General features: G+C 40.9%; 1 protein-coding gene across 1 annotated transcript in view; it reads left to right on the top strand.

Moving 5' to 3' along the window:
- LOC147748280 (glucose-6-phosphatase 2-like) overlaps positions 1-16,252 on the top strand; it is a 75,102-nt gene extending 58,850 nt beyond the window's left edge. Inside the window, exons 3-5 of the mRNA XM_086959777.1 lie at positions 1,542-1,644; positions 12,145-12,260; positions 14,049-16,252. Coding sequence (XP_086815903.1) covers positions 1,542-1,644; positions 12,145-12,260; positions 14,049-14,563 — 734 coding nt within the window. The 3' untranslated portion in view covers positions 14,564-16,252. The remainder of the gene's footprint in view (positions 1-1,541; positions 1,645-12,144; positions 12,261-14,048) is intronic.
- The last annotated feature ends 2,110 nt before the right edge of the window (positions 16,253-18,362 follow it).

Genomic DNA, 18,362 nt, shown 5'->3' with positions numbered 1-18,362 from the left:
TATTAAGGCAAAATAAGGAATCGCAAAATTTCTGGCCCATAGAAATGAATGCGAAAGTATTCCTTAATTGCGATTCGCAATTAAGGAATATGTAGGATTCACAAAATTGATTGCAAATCCTACATACATAGCATTTTGCGATTCTCAAATAGCGATTCGCAAAAAATCGCTATTTGAGAATCGCAAAAGGACTTCTTGATACATATGGCCCATGATCTTTGAATATAAGCTCATGAGGGTGCTCTATCTGTGCGACCCTGTCTGACTGTTATTCCTTCTTTTTCCCCTCTTTGCTTCTTTCTTTTCTTTCTATGCCTTTTTCTTTCTTCCCTTTTTTGTTACTTGCCTCCCACTTCCCTTTTGTTCCTTCCCTCGCTTTCTTGCCTTCCTTATTCGTTCCTTTCTTTTTTCCTTTCCATCTTTCCTTCTTTTTCCTTTCATTCTAATTTTTCCCTTCCTTCTTAGTTCTTTCCTTTTCCTTCCTTCTTTCTTTACATTTACTTTTCTGTCTTTCTTGCTTCTTTCTCTCTCCTCTTTCTTATCTTCCTTTCTGACATTATTTCTTACATTCTTTAATTCGCACCATCTTTCCCAAATGTAAGAGGCTGCAGCCAAAGTCACACCAATTGACTTTTTAAGGTCTGTGTTAGCCAAGACCTTTTTTTATTTTACTAAAATTGTGTTTATAGCATAGTTACCTATTAGGGTTCAGCCAGACTTTTCCATTAGTCTGTGGTTCTGTCCCTCATATTTTCTTCCACTTACTCCAGAATGCATCAGGGGACAATGTGTCAGCCTTCTTCAGTCAATGGCGGACTTCACTAGGAGTTACGGCTTGCTGACCTGTCACAAGGTACACATGAACACACAGAGCAGTTCTCTTCAGTGTTAAGGGGTACTCTATCAATGTGCACTTTTTTGAGACCAAATCATTTTTGCCTAATCAATATGTTTGTTTAGATTGAGGAGGGCTCATCAGCTTCCTGAACAATAATGATTTGCAAAAACCATGACAAAACAATAATTACCAAATGCCAGACCTACTGGCTTGCCAATGCTTGTTTTAGTCACTATTTGAGTTAGCTGTGAAACTCTGGTCTATAAAGAAAAAACAACTATTGAAATGCAATTACTTAAAAATGTTAATCTGCAATGTCCTATGTATCCACCTGTACTGATCTATGTAGCTATCTTCCATCATTCGACATGTCTCCGAACACCATATTAAAGCCCTCATTATGAGTGGCCTGGTGTTTGGGGTGATATTTTTCGCACCCAATGAAATCCCATATTGCTAAGTTGTAATTAATCAGGTGCTATAAATACCAACCAATTATGAGTTTGTCCCCATAGTGAGTAATAAGCTGTGGATTTCAGTGCTTACTGTACCAAAATCTGGATGTTTCAGTAATTTTCTGACATTTTTACCCCGGATATATTTTAGCAGCTTTTACATTTTCCCTCTTTTATCTTTTTTCCCTTCGTGCAGCAGCAATAACCAATAGGCTCAAACATAACCCTGAATTGTTTCGTTGTTCCAGGTAGTCCATCCGGACATGCAATGGGATCTGCATGTGTCTGGTACGTCATGGTGACCGCAGTCCTAGCTCACCTTAAAAGAGCTGGAGGAGGCACACTCTACAGGTGAGTGGACAAACAGGCCACAAATTTGTTCCAGCATGACCGTAAACTTTGGCACTTGGCGCATAGACTGCACAAGATGATTGTGGCACAAAGCTTCTACCACTTGATGTGCCCGACTTTTAGGTCTAGACTGCACAGAGCAAAAATGAAATTTTCTAAATCTTTTCTCCCCTTTATCATTCTATTTTGTCCAACTTCACTGGCATTTACTTTTCTGCCATGTATATGCCCATAATTACCCGCTCTTGGCTGGGCAGGAAGCAAAACAGACTGATTTAGGCTCTGCACAGTGGGTGAGGTGCTAAAGGAATTAGCAAGCAGAATCACTTGTGACTATGCTTAGGCAAGCACTTCCTGTACCCGCAAGATGGCATCCATATGTACTTCCCACCACTGCACTCTCCTTCTCCATGAGGTCAATGTGGGAAAGTCGAAATCATCCATTCAATAAGAATAAAGATGCAATGAAAGCAGGAGATTGTTTATTCCAGTCTTCATAAGTTCATGATTCAGTACATAAAAATGAACCGCTGTTCCATAACCGCCCACCAGAATCCCCACAATTAAAACACAACACAGGGAGCGCGAGAATGCAATCAATTATTAAAACAAAAGGAAACCTGGAGCGTAACTTCCACGAGCACAAGAATGAAAGTGCTTCTGAAAGCAAAGCGTGACTTCCACGAGCACAACAATGAAAGTGCTCGGGAAAGCAACGCTCAATTGTACATTATATATACAACACATCCTCCCCCTTTTATTTATTTATTTTTTAATCCATAACAAAATCTTTGAATTTCTCAAGGAGATGATGTTCACGTTTCTTCCTAGATGAAACATTGTCCCCATGTGAACAACTTGGGAATTCTTTAGAGGAAAAAATACTCTGTCTAGAATATGAGCACGAGTCCTTGTTGGTATTTTCAACTGAGGGGAAATTCCCCTTGAACAAGGAAATCCTGTTCAGGTTCCAAACACTTCCTCCTTCTATTCTTACTGCATTTCTGAAAACCTCAATAATTCTCTTAGGATCTGACCAACACTGAGAACCTTTGAGAACATTCTCTTTTCTTTTTATGCGAACAAGATCACCAATGGCAATACTGTGTTTACTTCCTGAACCTCTTTTTTTGTCCATAGTTTGTTTCTATTTTTTCCTTATGTCTTAACTCTTTGTTTTACCACATTGTTATCATTAGCAACTAATTTATCATCACTCAGACAGTTTTTTAACCACCATGTGCTTGGTTTGCGTCTTCTCAAAAGGACTCACCAAAGTAACTGAATTAGGAGATGTCCTATAAACTAGTAACATAGATTCCAGAGCATTTCGCCAATTAAGACCACCTTTTATGGATAATTGAATGGCTTCCTTTACAACCCAGTTAAACCGTTCCACTTGACCATTGGCCTCTGGATGGAACACAGCTATCCTTCTATGGATTATGCCACATTTATTAAAGAATCACTCAATTTCCCTACTAATGAATTGTGGTCCATTATCCGTAACTATTTCTTCTGGAATCCCTTCCCTACAAAAAATACTATCCAAGAATTCAATGACATTTTGTGAATTTACTTCTCTGACCATTTTAACCTCAGGCCACTTCGAAAAACAGTCGATCAAAACAATACCAAAATAATTTTCTTCAGGTAGAACATGGAAAGGACCAATAATATCTAATTCCTGTTTCCTATAAGGACCAATTGGAAAATCAACAGGGTGAGATTAAACACGCAAAGGCACAGCTGATTTATCACTAATGGAACACTCACTAAACTTACTAACAAAATGTTCCACCGGGGAGTCTATTCCAGGCCACCAAAACGCTTTCTTGATGCGTCTCCTAGTAAAAGAAATCCCAAGATGTCCTTTATGGCCTATTTCCATAGTAGTATTCTTCAAAGCAAACGGTGGAATTATTTTGTCTTCTCTCAATACTAAACCATTCTCAATAGCTAACTCCTCCTGGGTCTTCACAAAACTCATCATTTCACCAGAGACTTTCCTTAATTCTGGCCAACCATTCACAATGTAATTCTTAACCATGTTCAATTCAATGTCTTTTTCCATTTCCGACATCCAAATGTCTGCGCTTAGCGTAGACTTCCCGTCATGTATTAAATTGACATCATCTGGGGTAAAAGCTACTTCGCAATCATCATCTTGAAAAATTCCTTCATTAGGAATAGGTAATCTGGACATAGAGTCAGAATGCATGTTTGCCTTCCCTTGAACATATTCTATACTAAAACGGAAAGACTGTAACCTTGAAGATAATCTGGCTAACCGTGCGGACATGGATCTGCCACCACCAGGCGACATTAAGAAAACCAAAGGTGTATGGTAAGTTTTGATAATGAACTCAGTGCCTCAAACAAAACTTAAAATTTTCTGCACCCCATACACAAGCAAGTAGTTCTCTCTCAATAACGGAGTAATTTTTTTCTGCATCCCTTAAGGCTCTAGAAGCGTAAGCTACAATCCATTCCTTGCAATGATCTTTTTGTAGTAACACACCACCAAGTCCTAAATTGCTGGCATCCACCATACTTATAATTTTTTTTCCTGGAATGAAAGATTTGAAACATGGCGCACTAACAATGAACTCCTCAATTTTTTGAAAGCTTCAGACATCTCATTTGACCACACAAATGTAGCTTTTTTTTTTTTAACAAACACCTGAAGGGATCAACTTTTGCAGAGTAGTTGGGAATAAATGTTGCGTAGAAATTCAACTAACCCAAGAAAAGCAATTAACTGTTCTTTTGAAACGGGTAACAGCGCATTGATAATGCTTTCAATGTGTTTTTGTTTGGGTTTGATGCCCTCCCCACTGGTGGTGTGTCCTAAATATTCTACTTCCTTAGCTTTTATTTTGCATTTGTCTAAACGAGGAGTAAAACCCTTCTTAGATAAGGCAGCTAAGACATTGTACAGATTATTGTCATGGTCATTGTCATTCTTACCATATACCAAAATATCACCCTGGAAAGCGATGGCACCTGATAACCCTTCTAATGTTTCTTTCATTAATCTCTGGAAAACAGAAGCAGCACTTGCCAACCCAAAAGGCATACAACAATATCTAAAAAGTCCTTCAGGTGTAATAAATGCTGTAAAGTTCTTTGACTCATCAGAAAGTACAACCTGGTGGTATGCACTTGCTAAGTCGATACAAGAGAAAACTTTTGCATCATGCAAGGTGGAAACCATTTCATGTAAATTGGGAAGAGGATGTGAATCAACTCAAATTGCACGATTTAAACTGCGCAAATCCACACATAACCTGAGTTCCCCCAGAAGATTTTACTGAAATAACAATGGGAGAAACCCATGGCGAGGATTCTGTAGGTTCTATGATACCTTCATTGCAAAGATTTTTGAGCATGTCCTTTAATTTCTCTCTGTAAGATAAAGGAATGTTCCTTACTTTAAACCGAATGGGTATGGAGTTGTCGTGCAATTTAATTACATGCTCAAATCCTTGATATTTTCCGAGTTTGCCACTGAAAACATCTGGAATTTTTACCAATTGATCAACAGAGAAAGAATCACTCTGGTTTACAGTGTCAACATCACAAACAGGTGGGTTGGCTCTAGGGTCAAGTTTGATACCTAATGCATGTTGGTGTGGCCACCCAAGAAGAGATTTTCCAGATCTAGCAACATACACTTTGCTAAAAGTTTGACGGTCAGAAAATTTAAGAGTGGCAGAGAAAAGACCTACTAAATCAATTTTGTGCCCCGTATATTCCCCAGGAGATACATCAGGTTGAGTGAGAAATCTATTTGGCCAATTTTCATGAACATTTTTTGATGAGATGAAAGAATACCATGCACAAGAATCATCTAAAAACTTTAGGTCAATTCCATCAACATTGATGGCACATGAGGGACATTTTGAAATTGCGTCATCGCTGCAAACATTAATTAAAGAATTTCAATTTTGGTGTTTGAGGTTTTGTATTTGTTCTCAGTCTTTTCTGTAACATTGTTTCTTGAATTAAAGCTCTTCTTGTGCTGATCCAACAAGTTGGAATCTTTTTTTATTGAAAATACATGGGACTTTTAATTTCCTCTGATCTCTTTCACACATTTTTCTGAGTGTTAAATGGATTTTGCGATATCGATTGCGGCACTTAATGACAAATCAGAGGTGCACCACAGTTTTTCTTGGACTTTTTACCGTTGGTGCGCATCAAAATTTGATCTCTCAGAACTTGGTCGTAAGAAATGTGTTCGAAAGCACAGGAAGCAGCCAAAAACCTTAATGCTGAGACATAGTCCTCAATTGACTCATCGGGATTTTGCTTACGTGAATAAAATATGAATCTTTCCATGACATCGTTTTTCTTTTTCCCAAAAAGTAGATTAAGTTGTGAAGATGCATATTGGTACACATTAATTCTCCCAGGATTGATTAATGCAGGTAAAGTTATAAACTCCTTTAACCCAAAACCTCCTAAACAATGTTTATGTAGTGATAACTTTCTTTGAGGTTCACAATCATCACCTTCCAAAACTTCTACATATGCAAGGAAAACTGGTTCTCAAACTTCCCATGGCATGGGAGGCTCACCTGAAGACGTTAAAAAGGAAGGAGGTGGAACAATATCGGACATGTTTAATGAACGAAATTAATCATAGGATAATGAAAGAAGAGAAAGAAAAAAAAATTGAACAAATAGAATAAAAATAAACAAAATGCTACAAATTAGGTTACATGCAATTTAGTAATACCTTACATTTGAAGAAATATCCCTATTTAGTATTCCTCTGCTTTTGAAATTGATCCAAAATATTTGAGTTTCAGAGTAATGCCTTTGAGTGGTAAATGTGAAGAAAATGAACAATTAGGGGATTTATAACGTGGAAAAACGAGTGAAAAATGGTGTTCCTTTGGTCGCTAAGCAACAATGAAAAGATGTTTATAACATGGAGGCACGTTCACGCTCTGATGCGTGATGATGAAACTTCCTTTGCGTAGTTTCCCAAGTGAGCGGAAGTTCATTGACGAAAATTCTATTCCTTCGTTGTGCACGCTCGAGAAGAACTCAAAAGATGCTGCCTTATGAAAAAAAAGAAGCGCTGATATTCCGAGGTTAGAAAAAAAAAATTCTGAATTTTGTCCAGCAAACATGAACTGAAATCCACTGTTTGTTAACTCGCGAGTCTGCATACAACCGTGAGTTGACGTCCAACTGCAATTAATCTTTCTGCGCAAGCTTAAGGCAAACGGGCACTGGGAACTGCCAGTAAAAAGGAACTAGCTGAGCCTTCTGCGTTGGAGAAGCAAAATTAATGATAACGCTAGGTAGACCTTTTTTTTTTTTAAATCAAGTCAGCGAGGAATCAATTGGGGGATTTAAAATATACTCACTGCGTATTCCCCCCAAAAAAGTGCTGGAGTCCAATGCGTATAGGAATAAAAAAAAAAAAAAAAACGTAACTTCCTCAGTAATTTCCTTATAAAGTAAGCATGAGAGGTTTATCCCCAATCGTCGCCAATGTGGGAAAGTCGAAATCATTCATTCAATAAGAATAAAGATGCAATGAAAGCAGGAGATTGTTTATTCCAGCCTTCATAAGTTCATGGTTCAGTACATAATAATGAACCGCTGTTCCATAACCCCCCACCAGAATCCCCACATTTAAAACAACACAGGGAGCGCGAGAATGCAATCAATTATTAAAACAAAAGGAAACATTGAGTGTGACTTGCAGGAGCACAAGAATGAAAGTGCTCATGAAAGCAAAGCGTGACTTACAGGAGCACAAGAATGAAAGTGCTCGTGAAAGCAACACTCAATTGTACATCATATATACAACAGTCAAAGCAGTGAAGAACAGAGGTGAACTTCAGTCAGTGCATGCCTTTGAACTTAAGCACATTGTTTCCTGCATGGCTATGACCTTTAACACATTATTCCCTGTTAAGGTCCATTTTTAGGTCTCGCGACCTATCGATGTGCGCAAGCGCATCGAGCGGAGCGAGAATTCATGTGGCGAAAACATCTTCAAACCAAAGGGCTTTCAGCCCGCGGTTTTCATGAAGTTCACGTGAACATGCACGCGCATCGCATGCAAGCCCAGCCTCTCCCGCCCCCATCCGGCATCAGGCTTCTCCTCCCCTAGCAGCACTCCTCCCACACCAGCAACTCCCCCCTCCCACACCAGCACCTCCCCTCTCTCTCCACGCAATCACAGCCTCCCCCTCCCACACCAGCACCTCCCCCCTCCCACACCAGCACCTCCCCCCTCTTTCCACGCAATCACAGCCTCCCCCTCCCACACCAGCACCTCCCCCCTCCCACACCAGCACCTCCCCTCTCTCTCCACGCAATCACAGCCTCCCCCTCCCACACCAGCACCTCCCCTCTCTCTCCACGCAATCACAGCCATGCCGCACTGCCGAGCCTGGGCTTTTCCAGCTCTTCCCTCCCACTCTCTCACTCTCCCGCCCCGCCCCAACCCGACTTGTTCTTGTTTTAACTTACTCACAAAACACGTACTTGCGTCGGTAGCACTGTAACAGCATCTCGCTCAGACATATTTTTAAAAAAAACTCTTTATAGCACAGCCGCATAATGTTCTGTACCGTTCACAACTATATCCAACAACATGGTGCAATAGCAGTAAAAATAAACATGTATTTCAATGTAATCTCCGGGAAGGCTAGATTATTTGTTTGTTAAAAAAACACTACATAATCTATCCGTCTACCCCAATACGGCGCTCTATTTTTTTATGTAAACTCAATTTCAGTGTACAAGCCAAAGAAAAACATAGCCACAACATCTCCAGCTGGAGGTAACACTCCTGCCACACAGACAGCATCACAAACTGTAAGTAGCAAAACTACTTATCACAGTGCGCCAATTAATACTGGAGATTCATAACAAAACTAAAAACACTCTCTCACACACACACTATCTCACACACTCGCAGACACACTCACAAAGCATGTTCTCACAAACTGTATCGCAGTCAGCGCACAAAAAATGTACACACAAATCATAAACAACCACACACATTGCCTCATCCAAATCTTAAAAAGCTACCTACACTTTACACAACTACTCTAACAAACAAGGCAACACTAACAATAGGCAACGGCGTAATACCTCTACTTTACTCCCCCCAATAAAGCTTTACTCACCTGCTCTTCCTCTCCGTAAATCCTCTCCACGACACCAGCACTTCTCTCACAGGGTTTCCCTACACTCATGAAAACCCCGCTCCAACATATTCCCCCTCCACCGCCTCTACTCTTCACCGGGGCCTCCTCCTCGGACCCGGGACTTCGCCAATTTTCCCGCCACCGCAGGGCTTTCCGTTCAAAATGGCGCCCTATCGTAACCACGTTACAGACGTCACGTACGCTTACGTCCACAACCCCCACTCACTTCCAGGCGGCATGTTAAAGTTTGAAGTTTAAGAAGAGGCAACATTTGGACAAGTACATGCTGCTTGTTAATCGCATGCCTTTTGTTCGCTTTTCGTCAGCACTTGCGACTAAAAATGACATATAAAAAAATGTGCAATAATATCCCTGACACAAGCCTATACAGCATAAATGCCCACCTTATTAGGACAGGCTTGCAGGCATCAACCTTCATGAATTCAAGTCCAATACATGAAACGGAGATATCCTCACGAATACACAATGTTTCCTGACACACCGTCCCTTAACAACCCCAGACTTTGCAACAATTCCCCAGAACAAATCAACTCCCTTTCCGCTGTAACCTCATCTTTCATCTTCCAATCACAGTCCTTACCTTGCATTACCCGATCTCTCTCTCACACATCCGACCAATTATCTCTAATACGAACTCCCTTTTTCCAAACACTCCTCTTGTCCCCTCAGAGGACCCCCTCCTCCTGAGGGGGGTCTCCATTACCAACAAAAAAGCGCCCCTTTAAAACTACAACCTATCCTATAGTAACTATATCAACTCATACGAAGTAAGCCATATCTATAACAATAATAAAAGGTACATTTTTATAGGTTGGATGGGTGGGGCTAACTGCAATCTCTGCTCTGCTCCCAAGCTCCCAAAATGGAGTCCTCAATAAGGCAGGACCTCCCCTAAATGCCACCTATATATTCCTAAACTAAAAACCCTGCCCCTTAAACAAGCACTGGCGTTGCCAATAGGTCTCGCAGTAGGAAAGTTGGAGCTATTGGTTTTGTAAATGACATTGTATATTTATATATTGTTATTGACAATGCCAATAACAATATATAAATATAAAATGTCATCTACAAAACCAATAGCTCCAACTCTCCTACTGCGAGACCTATTGGCAACGCCAGTGCTTGTTCAGCTGTCCTGTTAAACTGGGGCCTGTCCTCCTGCCTTCTCTTTATTGACAAGCCTATCTTTCCATTTTACTCTAGAATTGGTGTCCTCTGCTATGCAAGCCAGGTGCCTTTTTACACATTCCAGCTGGGGAGCACCTTCAAAAGGATTTTAGGCAAGTGCCTCAGGGGCCAGGTACCGAAAGCCTCTTAGACGTGGTGGGCACACTGAATCACAAGCGGGTGAATGTCTGCCGCTCTTATTATGAGCCACAAGGAACCCATTACTTCCTCTGGCCCTTTCTCAAGTACAGACCATATCTTAGTCGCTCTTTGACAATCTAGTGGACATGGTATGTGCCGGACCTTTATTGGTGCCTGGCTTTGTCTCTTCTGAAGGTAGTAAAGTCCTATAGAGTGTCTCATTCGAGACGTAAAAAGAGGAAGAAAAAAAAAAAAAAAAAGTACCTGGTCGCCACATCTCTCCTCCGTAGTTTCCTCGCTTCTGCCGGAACAGGAAGCACACCCAGGCTCCCCATAGCCAATCACAACGCTGCATTGTGATTGGTTTGAGCGCTGTGGTTCGGAGCTTAGGCAGGCAGTGGGAGCCTGGGCATGTTCTCCACCCGGGCTACTGTAGAGCCTGGGTGGAGAACATGCAAAGTGGGCATGAATGTTTGACCGGCCCTACATTTATGCCCACTTACAAAGTGTGCTCACAACTCCCCTTCTCCTGTCATCGGAGCAGCCTTGCCCCACCCGGCAAAGCTGCCGAAGCAGGAACAAATAAACTGATAACAATGTGGAATTATTATCATGGTATTTTTCCTTTACTTCACTGGTAAAAAAGCAGTGGGGCGACGCTCCTCCGGGAAACATCCTTTACAACGCAACTTTTACCACGCAGTGCCTTTACCACGCAACTTTTACAACGCAAACCATTACAACGCATTGCGTTGGGGGGCGCTCTAAGATAGGGAATAAGTTTAATTTACTATCCAACACCTTCCCTAGTGTCCACGGGGACTGGAGTTGGAATAGTAAATTAAACTATTCACTATCCAGCACCTCAAAGCGCTATGCGTTGTAAAGGTTTTCGTTGTAAAAACCGCGTTGCAAAGGCATGCGTGTTAAAAGCGTGTGTTGTAATGTCATACATCCCGCTCCTCCACCTTAACAGAGGAGCCGCCACTGGCTGTAAGCATTGGCAGACAAATTCCTCAGGTCACGATGCCCATTAGCAACTGAGAACTGAACACCAGAATCGCCATTCAGCTCAGTGAGTTGCTCAGTTCAAACACTTTGCCACTAAACTACATTAATACAAAGGGCCTGTAATTTGCACCTTTTACAGCCACATTCAGGCAACCAGAGTGGACAGACGTCAGTCTAGAATGCCCAGAGAAATGTATGCAAATGTTTCCGCTCCCTCAAGCTCTCAGCCTCAGGCCAGCTATGATTTTCAGGTTAGTTCCAAGCCTCGACAATATGTAGCTCATTCATTTGCCCCCCCTGAAACTGGCAAGAATTCAGCACCACTCATTTCGGTTTTTGAACTCGAAAACCTTTTATCATGAAGATTCACTTTTCATGCATCTAAAAGCGTCCACATTAAAGATCATTCTTGGCACATTAACAAAGGCTTTGCACAATACCCAATTGGGCGTCTGAAGTTTTGCTCTACAAAACAGTGTTTGATTGCCCCAAGAAACAAATTCAAATTTCAATCTGCTTCTGCACAAAAGAGAAACACACCCTTTTTTTTAGATGTTGAATTCTCCATCCAAACCCATTGCTTCCTGCAAGTAGAAGTGAACATAAAAGGCAGCCACATGGTCCACACCGCATACATCCCATAAACACCATCACAAAGATACAAACTGCAAAGTTTTGCTAATCAGTCACCATCCTGACCAATGTCATTTGATGGAACTCTCAACGAAAGATTTAGATCTAGAGGTAAGGGAAAGGTAACAGCATCCATTTTGGGACTTTCAGTCCAATGGGTTTTCTTCTTTTATTATTCAGCCCCCATTTACGAACCGGTTAGGTCCATAGTCTTACATCACAATTGACTGGCTTTCAACTACTAGTGCAGATATGCCCAGGAAGGGGATGGGGGGGAGAATGCTGAACACATTTCTTTTAAAAGATTAGGACGGCATTGGTAATATTTGTCTTTGTTTTCAAGGGGCGCTCGAATCTTCCTCTGGACTCTGTTCTGGGTGATACAACTCAGCGTGTGCGTCTCCCGTGTCTTTGTGGCCACACACTTCCCACATCAAGTCATTCTTGGAGTCTTAGCAGGTAAATTGCTCACTGTTTTTGGAAGGTGCTCCACATTAGGGGTTTTGGGGGATGTGGCTATTCACCTGTTTGGAGGATAGTGTTGGGGACGTTTATGTTCTCCTTGTGTTAAAGATATCTCATAGCATCTACTTACAAACTTAATTTAGAGGCAAAATGCCGGAACCTGCACATTGACACCCTGCACATTACTGTATCAAAGGAAGGGATTTGATCCACAAAATGGATAAGTAAAACTCCCGCCCCATCTCCAAAATCACTACCTCACTCAGTGAAGAGGAGCATCAAATTGATTATTACACAAGTGGGTGCGCTTGGAGCAACATTTCTAGCACATCATGGGAAGAGGGCATACCTGCTCTTTCACAGCACACTAGGACCGTCCAGTATACGAAGAATTAGAAAATAAATCAAGATGGAAGGCAGAGATGTTCAACATGCACTGTCTTGCTGGTGGTCTTCCTCTCCCCATGACTGAATTTACATTTTTTTCTAAGCATTTGTTAGCGAAAGGATGAACACTTGTACCTTAATCTTTTCAATATTGGAATAACCAGAGCAATAATTATTGGATATACAACACCAAAACAGTTCTATTTCACCTTGCAGGAATAGCCATCTAGGCTTGGTCACCACTTTAAGAAACAGGCCAAATTGAATTATTTCTTGCCCGTAATCTAGTAATGAGTTGATACGACATAAATGCTGGAATATTGTTTATCTTGCCCCAATGCAACCTATGTTCTGCTACAGTGTTTTTGAAGATGGCTCATGCGCAACCTGATTCAGTACTCAGTCTAGCAGAAACTATTCCATTGGCCACAGTGCCTTTGTGACAGACTTTCTGAAAAGGACAAATGTACACAATCAGAATGTGTTTGAAGCAAAAATCAACAATGGCGCTAGTCTGCAGTTCTACTGCCAGTGTAGTATGTAATGCAGCTGTCACAAGGAGAGGAGCAGTATCACAGTAGGTAGGTGACACTGACTCCAGAGATGGGCATCTCCGCTTAAAGTGTGTCAATTCTGCTAATACAGTCTATCTGATCCCAGCAGATGAGGGCCTTAGGACAAAGACAGAGCTAGAGGGATCCTACCAATTATCCAAACTTGGCAAGCTTGAATGTAATCATTGGAAATGTAAGGTCCAAATTGCATATGGGGTGGGGGGCGGTGGTCATGGAAATCTGTAGGTGAAAACTAACGCCATAACACAAACACCTTAAAGAATCCTTCCTGAGGAATAAATTAAGTCAGCACAAATACTTTTCTTTAATTGCCATTTAAAGTAATGGGAAAAACGTTTGGAAAAAGGCACAGCTAAGGTATACTAAAGTAATTTGGGGTATACATGATGGGCTGGGAATAGAATTATGTGCTAGGTTACGCGTAGAAATAGTTAACACTAGGATGAGGTTGCAACAATTAAGTCATTGTCAAGAAGGGAGATGATCTTATTTTGAAGTTTCAGGCAAAAATTCAAGTGGAAAGTCGATTTTAAATATAGGAGTATATGCTCAGTCACATTATTCTCCGAAATCTTGGTACGAGAGGAGACGTTTTGTAAATCATGTGAGGTGGTTTTCAAATCCATAGTAAACACAGCTAGCTTCTAAAGTAAGTGTACAATACCTGTGGAAAACCAGCTACTGATCACAGTATCAATGGGTCTAGGATTCTCACCTGAAGACATTTGTATTTTTTTAATGGACACAGACCCTACAGACATTGATTGGCAAAGAACTGAAAAAAGGGAACAATCCATCATATTCTTTTTTTCCTTTACAGGTATGCTTGTCGCTGAAGCCTTCAACCACACGTCTTGGATTTACAGTGCCAGCACGAGACAGTACAGTGCGGTCAGCGTGGCCCTCTTCCTCTTTGCACTTGGGTTCTACCTGCTGCTGAAACTCATTGATGTAGACTTGCTGTGGTCGGTGGAACGAGCGACCAAGTGGTGTGCCAAACCAGACTGGATCCACATGGACACTATGCCGTTTTCTGGCCTGTACCGAAACCTAGGGGCTCTTGTTGGCTTAGGACTAGCCGTCAACTTAAAAGCTTCACGCAAAGGTTTTGGCAAACAGCAGAAGATGCAGGGGAGCTTCAAAGGTCTCTGCATGGTTATCTCCTTGGCTGTCCTTCAACTATTAGACTATCTTCAGATTCCCACCAGCTCTCCATATCTCTTCTACGCCCTGTCTTTCTGCAAGTGCGCAACCATTCCTCTGATGACTGTGGCCTTTGTACCTTCCTGCATTGGATGGATCGCCAACAGCAAAGGTGGGAAAGCCTTTGTGTGAGGCTCCGTACAAAGCCATATGATATTAAGATAGAATACATTAACACTAAAATAGAATCAACATATGACAAGTACTTTAGGCAAAGATGTTTCTGGAAAGTACTTTGGATTTGCTTGTATTGTGCCAACCCATTCTTACAGAGTTCAGCAGCATTCAATAATTATGAAGGTTGCAATTTAATTTCTTTGGGAAGAAGTAACGAACTGTCTAAAACGTTGGCACCCTTGGGTTCATATACATTTAACAGTGTTATACAGTTTCCTGAACCATCTTTCGAGTATGTTTGATGAAGATTGTTCAAATAGGGGAAAAGTTGTAGGAGTGTACAAAAAGAACAGTACTTTTCAACCCTCATAAGAAGCTCATTATGCTTAGGGAGAAAAAATAGATTCACAAAATCTTTTTAAATCACACCTTGATTGCCTTTTTGAGAAACAGGGAATTTTGGTTTATGAGTTTGACAAGTTCTACATAAATTACTCCATAACTGGATATATACAAATCAACAATTATTGCTTGCACTAAGAATTACAATCAAGCGATGACAGCAGTACTCAACAAAAGAAGCTAATGATAAATGGTTATAAAATCCTAGACATTTGCTAACCGTAAGCTGAGGAACGTAACAGTTGCAAAGCCTTACAAAAAATTAAAATTCGCAACTCAATATACTGAACAAGTCCACTCCATTCATCAGGCAACAGCAACTACTATCAAAGATGTTAATTATACTGCACTGCTTATTTCTTTCCCCGAATGTTTTCCACTTCAACTAGGCAAGATATTTTTAGGGAGGTAAATGGACTTGCTACTTAATTTATTTGGGCAGGCAAAGGCCTAACTGTGTCTAGGAAAAATCTATGTGTTAACTGCAGGAGAGCCCCTCGTAGTCCGAGTGGAGACTTGGGTAAATGTGGTAACATATAACAAGGTCTCAACGAGAATCAATAAGGGGATAAAAGTAGAGATAAATTAATTATATTCTATTTATCTAGGTGCATCGATGGAAAACGGTGGACAGGCATTGCTCGATTTGGAACAGTATTATTAGCAGATGCAGATTAGTTATACCTCACTGTGGAAATCAGGATTTTTGTAGTTACCATGGACAAAATGCCAGAAAGCCAAGGGGCTTAGCTACATAATAAGATAGTACAACATTCTTTAGGATGTTCAAATTTAACATACTGATAACACTGAAGTATATGCAGTATATGCACTGTAGAATAAAATAACTATAAAGCAGAAGAGAAACTGGGTGTGTACCCTCTTGGGATACCCTGTCCCTCCACACACAAGTTACTAGAAATTGGAGAGATGAGGGAATTGGGGAAGTGAATCAACTGCTCGAGAATAAAGGTTTATTTTCCTTCTTGGGAGAAAAGGAAAAGTTTAGAGTTCGATTCCAAACCAATATCTTCAGGTATCTTCTCTAAAGAAATGTTTTTGCCGGAGCTAAGAAAGAGGATGGACAGGGACTGTTTAATTCTGCATTTCATGAAAATTCCACCGGGGCCTAGTATATAAAAGATTAAATGAACACAACAACAAAAGAAGAACAGTTTGTCAGCAAGCATTGCAGATAGAATTTTCAGAATCTGGGTGGTGGGCAATGAACTTGGATGTGGACTGCTTTCCCATCAGATCAGAACCATGTGGCATTTAATATTTCTCAGCACACAGGGTTTATTATACATCATAACTTCGAAGTAAAATCTCAGTAGAGTCAAGTGGCCATTCTATGGGGTTTCATTCAGAGGGAGGCTTCCTGGTTACATTTTATGTGGGGGTGCTCAGAAGTCAATTTTCTGGGAGCAAGTGTATGAGCATTGTTTTGAAAATGGATTTGGAAGGGGATTGATTCATGTGTGGTCCTTCAGGGGGAAGAGTCATGAGGATTACTATGGGTGTAATGATAGGATATGCCGTAATTAGTCTGTGCTTTCTCTTTGTAGTTGATGTAGGTTTTGAATCCTCGTTTGCCCAAAAACTAGACAAAGGCAGAAAAGGAGGAAAGGTATAGAATACGCACATATTTAAGAAAAACACCTTAACATTCAAGACACAGAGGTGAAAAGTTATGTGGTTATAAGTGATATTTCCAGTAATCTGACACTGAAAATAACTGGTGACAAGTCATAACCTGGAAAAAAAACGCGGAGTCAAAGTTCCATTGCCTCTCATTACCTCATGGTTTTTAAATTAATAAATATTCACTCAAATATGCAAATTATGTGCATGATTTTTCTCAAAATGCTGTGCTGCGAGCTAATATAAGTTATGACAAACTGGATCGCAATAAATACATCTTTGACCTTATGTAATTGTACAGGTGAAAACCAGCATAAGCAGTTAATGCATTTAATGAGAAGAGATTACAAAGATTACGGGGGTGGTTGTGGTGGGTTCAGGTCTCAAGAACCTCATTCTATAAAGAACGAGCGCACTGTTGGAACATTTGTCCTTTAGGAGACACAATTAGGTCAAAGCCAGGTTTGTGGTGACCAACAATTCATGAACATGGGACAGTTTGGTGGCCTTTGCTTAATGGCACGGGTTCAGTAGTACAGGGAACCTCACACCGAAGCAATACAATCACAGCTGGCACCCTTTTCTCCAGTGCGAGTACACAGGACGTCTGTCCTCCCTATTCTCATGTAGGCACAAGCAATTATTAAGCTCACTACTGTTTGTTCTTCTAAAAAATAGTTATATTTATTCCCTACTAGTAGTGAAGGCATTAGAAGTAGGGGTCCCTTTCTTTTCTAAATGGCACAAGCAAGCACTCAAGTCGAACAGGAAAGCACAACATAGGACTAGGAGGGATAGTTTAAGCATAACCCCTTTGTTAATTATTTTCATATGGATTCATAATAGGTACATTTGTCTTGTGTGGATATCCTTTCAAATCTGCGACAAGGTCGGCCTCCCTTGGATCTATGGTGGGCACCCATTGGCTAAGGCTGTAATTCACATCTGTCCTATAGAGATCAAAGGCTTGGTGTCTTGCTTTATAAATTCCAGAGCCGCACTCCCTCACTTTTCTTCTGCACCTCAGCCTCCTTAAAGAAGACCCAAACATTGCAAAACAATCTCAATAATTCTAAAAAGAGCTGTGATGAGGTTCTGCCTAGCCCACACGTGGCTGCAAAGACCACTGGTCGCTCAACCCCAACACAACTGTTCCCACACCTGCACCTAGTTTAAGAACATCGGCTCGATTCTCAAAATAAGAATCGAAGTTCTAACGAGATAACAAGACCAAAGGCGACCAGGTGTCCAGGGTTTGCTGAGACACTCCAGGTTTTCGACCATCTTTTCTGGGAAATTTACAAAATGCCCTGGTTTACAGTGTCGACTAAACAAAGGGGGAAGACACTTTCATTTGTCCAGGGCAGAATTAGTAGCCCTTAACAGAAAACTACTTATATAACAGATGATATAGCGTGTAAAAGTTGGGCTTAATTCCCATTAGTGTCTCATTGTCTTGTATGTCAGTGAGTACTCACAATTCAGGCACTCTCCGTCCCATAGTCGGAGGAAAGATTTAGTTGTAACTCTAGGTTTGTTGAATGTTGCAGTGTTTGCTTTTTTAAAACCCAATCGTCCCAAAAACGTGGTCACCCTAAGTCAACATCCCAAATGGAAAAATGTGGATACAAGATTTTTCATACGGGCCTCTGACTCGTGCGTGGAGTAGAGTGAAACATAAAACATTGATCTCTCCAAATGGTGTGAGAAAAACTTGGAAAGTTATTTCCCCCAATTAAAGTCCGTCCAATTTGGTGGATCTGGCTCA

The sequence above is a fragment of the Lissotriton vulgaris genome, chromosome 1_1 (genome assembly GCF_964263255.1).
Source record: "Lissotriton vulgaris chromosome 1_1, aLisVul1.2, whole genome shotgun sequence".
NCBI lineage: Eukaryota > Metazoa > Chordata > Amphibia > Caudata > Salamandridae > Lissotriton > Lissotriton vulgaris.
The sequence above is the reverse complement of the archived record's forward strand: the minus strand, read 5'-3'. Positions and strand labels throughout refer to the sequence as shown.